Below are 6,000 nucleotides of genomic sequence, written 5' to 3'. Positions count from 1 at the left end.
CCTCCAAACTCAAATTATATTATCTATCAAATACTTTAATTATACCGTGCGAGTAGATCGTGCAAAATCACATCACATGACGCATAAAATCGCTTCAAGCTCCTAATTGGAAAACTATAGCACTGACAAAAGCGGTGTATGCAGAGATTCGTAGGCATGTAGATGAGGCTAACAATGACATGAGTAAGGAAAGTGAAGAAAAACATTTTGAGCACTTTATCGTTGAGAAACTCTTGCGGCCTGTTCCAAGTCAAGGCACTGTTGAGCAGGCCGAACAAAATGGCGAATTTAGACCCCAGCGAGCTCGAGCAAGGTTACCGAGGATGAGCCTTGATAAAGGATAATTAAATGAGGCCGTTAATTGTCTTCAAAGGGGGGGGGGGGTATTTTAATTCACCCAAACACACAGTTTTCATTCATGCAAAGTTTGGAGCCGCGAGGTTTCATGGTTTTGGAGTAAATGGAGGAGACACATTCTGATTGACTGACTGATTGTCTGACTGACTGACTAACTGACTGACTGACTGACATTTATTATTATCGACTTCTGATGGTGGAGGACGGGCTGGGGCGAACAAAATGTGTGCAAGATAACATGGCACCTTCCCGACGTATCTTGGTGGTTCATTCCCGCCACATTTTGATGGTTCATTTAATCACTCCCGACATGTCTCTGCAGTTCATTCCCGACATATTTTAGTACGTAATAAATGAATAACCACCAGGCCCACCCTCGTGTACCGACCGATTGGTAACGATCGTTGTGGACTTCTGGTGGTTGTTTGGTGTTGAAAGGTTCCACGAAGACCCGAATTGGTTTCTCATTCGGGGTTCGATCCAGAACTCTTGTATCATTTTTTTATTATTATTTATTAAACAAAACCCGGAATGTTTTAAATGAAATCTTCGATCTGTGGCGAATCTGCGGCGAATCTGTGGCGAATCTGCGCATCTTGGACATTTACAAATAATAATCTCTCCAAAAATCGCTTCAGGGTGCACTGTCCGAACACGTTGTCCATCGAGTGCGTTGAACTGTGTCGTACTGTGAGGTACTGGACTGTGGTGGACGTTATGAACCGAGATGTCTCCGGTGAGGAGCACACCGCGAACCCCTCTGGATCCCCGAGCTGCTCCGATGGAGGAAACGTGCTCAGTCTGGGAGGTTCTCACGCGGTCCATGGGTCAAGGGTCGGTCCACGCGAGGACGCGGAGTTGGGACCCGGTAGGTGAAGTTTTTATTCACTGTGAACTTCTGTTTCTCTTGCTGTTGTGGATCCCGTACGGGGATTCGTGCTGTGCATTAGATAAGTAAACTAGTAGAGTACCAGCCCGACACGCGATCTTGCTCCAAGCTTGCAGCACGTTCTTCCAGCACTGTCCTTTATTTGGGCGGTGTATTGGCAACAGATCGCTGCCTCGATCGTTCCCTAAATAAAATAAATAAATAAATAACCCGACTTAAACGTATTCGAAGCAAAAACACGCGAATTGCAAACACTGTACATGTATACAATACATTGTGGTTATATATCTGTGGGATAATTAATTACAATTTCACCGCCAACCCTCCAAATGGAACAAAATGACAAGAGGGGCGAAAAAATACATCGTTTTAATGAAAACTTTATGGAATCAAACGAAACTTGCACCTCGGCACAACGATACATCAGTCCATTATATGTACTACTACGTGGCCGTGCGTGCAAAAAAAAACAAACTTTCAAACCACGTGCCAGAAACAACTACACAGGCCGTTCCTTCCCTCACGTGTGCCCGCACGTGCGTGGCCGTACGTGAAAAAAAAACAAAACTTTTAAACGGCGTGCCAGAAACAACCGCACAGGCCGTTCCTTCGCTGTGCGTGCCCGTATCTGCATGGCAGTATATGCAACCCCCCCCCCCAAAAAAAAAAAACTTTCAAACAACCACACAGGCCTTTCCTTCGCTCTCATAAACGACGACTGGATTGGGGCATTGTGTTCATCTATAAATGCGCATAAGAAATCGATAAATTATTATAATACAGTAAGTCATCACTATCCAAAAGTAGTGCGTGCCCGTACGGAATGTTCACATCATTCCACGAATTATCGCTTGTATTGAAGTAACAACTGCTGTCTTATCTCTTATCTTACAGACTTACACACACTGAGTTAATTAAAATCAAGTTCACCTCCCTGTCTTTGCTTACCATGACATTCGCTGCCATTGACCATTGCCACTCCTACGCCATGGTAACTAAGGCGCCCTTTCCCCATCGGCCACGCCTACGCAGCAACGTGTCTTGTCATTGGTTTGGTAAATAAATGGCCGCAGCAACGTGTCTTGTCATTGGTTGGTAAATAAATGGCCCATAACTTGGGAAGCACTTGTCCGATTCATATAAAACCTTGAAAAGGCACATACTCAGGTCCCCAGCAATATACCTGGCAAGTTTCAATCAGATCGGACCAGTGGTTGTCGAGAAACAGCGGTCACTCACACACACACACACACACACACACACACACACACACACACACACACACACACACACACACACACACACACACACACACACACACACACACACACACACACACACACACACACACACACCTGGAGATACACTCACACATACATGGACATACTGACGAGACAAAAACTTAATACATCCACTGAGCTTGCCGGAAGTGCCACCAGTTCCTGGGATACTCTGGGTACCAGCGACATCACAACAATGGCACCATTTTTCTCTCCATAAATGCTCCTTGAGTTTGATTTTGAATGGGTTGTTATTTTCAGATTTTATTGTGGAAGTACAGGCGGAGTCCGACTTGGTTGATGATTACTCCTCGATCACCAAAAGTTTGAACAACAACAAAAAAAACTTCCTATTACAGATCAATGTGAATGGTGATCATACAGATGCCTTCTGGAGTAAACATAAAACACCTTCCGCGTGGGTTGCAGGTACAGCTCATGTGGTGAAGTCAGAAACATTCCAAACAAACTTTCTTCAGACTTCTCAGGATTCTTTGACGACACATCCCTGGATACCTGTGAAGCAGGAACCACGTGATTCTCCTTCCAAGGATTCCAGCAACGTTGCGAATCTGATCGAAGGTAAGCCGAGCTATGCAGAGAACACATCACACTGTGTTTACTTGTAACTCGTGAAAATTGAAGATTCTCAAGTATATTGGTTGGTCTGCTCTCTTATTCTGTTTGTCTGTCCATGTGGTCTGTCTCTCTATCTCTCTCTGTTTGTCAATCACCTACAGGTCACAATTTTCCTCTGATCTTCACAAAAACATGGCATCTTACCATAGCTAGAAGTCTATTGTTTTAAAGTCAAAAGGTTAAGGGTCAAGGTCACATAAAATTGTCAATTTTCATCCAATTAACTTGAAATTTAAACATAATTTGCATTTTGGGTCACTTAATTGGTTCACCAAACAAAAACTGGAAGCCTATTGTTGTTGAGGTCAAAAGGTTGAAGGTCCAGGTCACAAATCGTCAATTTTCATCCGATTGACTTGATATTTGAACAGGGTTTGCATATTCAATCACAGAATTGGTTAACCAAAAATCAGAACAAATGATTTAGCCGTGTCGACATGTCAATAGTTTCTTTCATAACATGGTGGCCGAGTGGTTAAGGCCACCGTGTTGTCATGGAAACAACATGGTGGCCATTATAATGAAATTTCTCTGAGTGGGCCAAGTGGTTAAAACGTTGGACTCAAAATTCAATGGGGTTTTCCCTGCACAGGTATGAATCCTGTTCATGACATTAACTTTTGTAACAACCTCGGAGGCTTAATGGTAAGAGTGTCCACTCTTAATCTGGTAGGTCGGTGGTTGAAGCCCAGCCGAGTCACACCAACAACTTTTGAAATGGTGCATACAGGTTATTTATTTGAGGATAATCTGAATGTCATAAACAACACATCACACTGTTTTAACTTGTTACTTGCGAAAATCGAAGATTTTTTTAAAGTATATTGGTTGGTTGCGTGCGTTATTGTGTTTGTCTGTGTTTTTTGAATGTTTATCGCCTGCAGGTCACAATTTTAAACGGATCTTCACGAAACTTCACCACATGGTAGAGTTTGTCATAAGCAAGAAGGCTATTGTTTTTGAGGTCAAAAGGCCAACAAATTTGTCAAATTTCTAAAATCCTCAATGTTAAGCCTGGGGTTGGCTTAATGGTTATGGTGGTGGGCTTGGGATCTGAGGATTGAGTTCAAATCCCCCTTGGCTGTTGAATTAATACTAGATGGGGTTGACTTTGCCTGTCATCCTCCCGAGGTCGACAAAAAGAGTGCCAGCATGCTGGTATCTTGTGTCGGAGTGGCGACCTGTCCAGGATTGTGCCCAATAGCCAAGGAGACTGCTTCAGCAGCACCAATGTTCTGCACAGAGTATGGTCCCAATCTCCTCCTCCTCTCAATGTTCAACCGATTGACAAGAAATTTGAAGAGGATTTTCAAATTACAATACTGAATTCAACCGGCAATTATTTTTGAGGTCGACATCGACCAAAAGGTCAAATAAGCTGGGATTTCTAAAATCCTCAATTTTCATCCCATTGACTTGAAATTTGAAGATAATTTGCATATCAGCTGACTGAATTCAACCAGCCAATTATTTTTGATGTCAATATGGACCCAAAGGTCAACATATTGCCCAACATTATGTCCCCTGAGTCACCATCCACAGACAAGCGGGCCTGTGTCGATCCAAAGTGGTTTTTTGGAACAGGCGACAGCTCTTCCGTTTGTTCACATGAAGTTGTGTAAGTTCCTACACCAGTGATTTTTGTGTTTTTTTTTTGTGCATTTTGTTGTCGATATTTGTGTCAGGGTTGTGCATTTTGTATAAAGGTTGCAGTTGTGTTCGTAGCAGTTTAGTGGGTATTTGTGTTAGTTTATGGGAAGTGGCAGGGTTAGGCCTTGCGTTTAAGTCGAGCATTTAAGTCAGTTGGGGCCTTGGGGAAATGGTGGGGGAAAAAGGTGTTAACAGAGAGCGAAGGAGAAAGGAAAAGGTGTGCATAAATGTGTTAGATAGTTAATGTGGGCCATATGAGGAATAGGGGAAGCAGAGGGCTCACTGTTGTCGAAAGTGTGAGGAAATAGCTCACTTGACTGGATGTGCACTGCCGCTCGCCACGTCGCCACAGGGCGAATCCCCCTTACCTGTGGCTAATATTTTAAACCACCCATTAGCCACTGTGGCTAATCCATGTTTTAGTGGGTTTTTTTTTTTTACCAGTTTTAGACGATTTTTGGGTGATTTTAGCACAGAATTCAACCTTCGTTGAGACGGCCGCCATTTTGTATGTTTTGATTACGGGAATCATACAAGCTTATCTATACTAACTTTAGTAGTTTTAAACTAGTTTCTAGTAAAAAAATCGACCAAAATTACGCACGATTCCCATGATTCTCGTCTCAAAATTTTATTTTAATTTTTTTTGAAAAAAAAAAACATTTTTTTTCCCGGAATGATTCAGTACTACTCGGCACTACATGCTTCCTTGGGTCAGTGGTTGCCAGGTGAGTTTTGACACAATTAGTAGTAGTAGTACCTGTAGTATGACGAGTTTGTTTGGATGAGTGAGTTTGATGGGTGACTGGTTGTTTGGAAGAGTGAAGTTGTTGGGTGAGATTGGTTGTATGAGTGAGTTTGATGTGTGACATTGGCTGGAAGTGTGAGTTTGATGGGTGACTGGTTGGTTGGATGAGTGAAGTTGATGGGTGAGATTGGTTGTATGAGTGAGTTTGATGTGTGACATTGGATGGAAGAGTGAGTTTGATCAGTGACTGGTTGGTTGGATGAGTGAAGTTGATGGGTGAGATTGGTTGTATGAGTGAGTTTGATGTGTGACATTGGCTGGAAGTGTGAGTTTGATGTGTGAGATTGGTTGGATGAGTGAAGTTGTTGGGTGAGATTGGTTGGATGAGTGAGTTTGATGTGTGAGATTGGTTGGATGAGTGAGTTTGACTGGCATGA

General features: G+C 42.8%; 1 protein-coding gene across 2 annotated transcripts in view; it reads left to right on the top strand.

The window, feature by feature from the left end:
• Nucleotides 1-618: 618 nt before the first annotated feature.
• Nucleotides 619-6,000, top strand: part of LOC147009531 (uncharacterized) — a 30,698-nt gene continuing 25,316 nt past the window's right edge. For both annotated transcript variants that reach the window (XR_015052736.1, XM_085861283.1), the window contains exons 1-2: nucleotides 619-1,225; nucleotides 2,956-3,108. Coding sequence is in view for 1 of the 2 variants with exons in the window: in XM_085861283.1 (XP_085717409.1) it covers nucleotides 898-1,225; nucleotides 2,956-3,108 (481 nt within the window). In the remaining variant the exon portion in view is untranslated. The remainder of the gene's footprint in view (nucleotides 1,226-2,955; nucleotides 3,109-6,000) is intronic.

The sequence above is a fragment of the Eptatretus burgeri genome, chromosome 17, assembly GCF_056783735.1.
Source record: "Eptatretus burgeri isolate ZD-2024b chromosome 17, Ebu_testis_v1, whole genome shotgun sequence".
NCBI lineage: Eukaryota > Metazoa > Chordata > Myxini > Myxiniformes > Myxinidae > Eptatretus > Eptatretus burgeri.
Note: the sequence above shows the minus strand (reverse complement) of the source record. Positions and strands in the feature narration are given on the sequence as shown.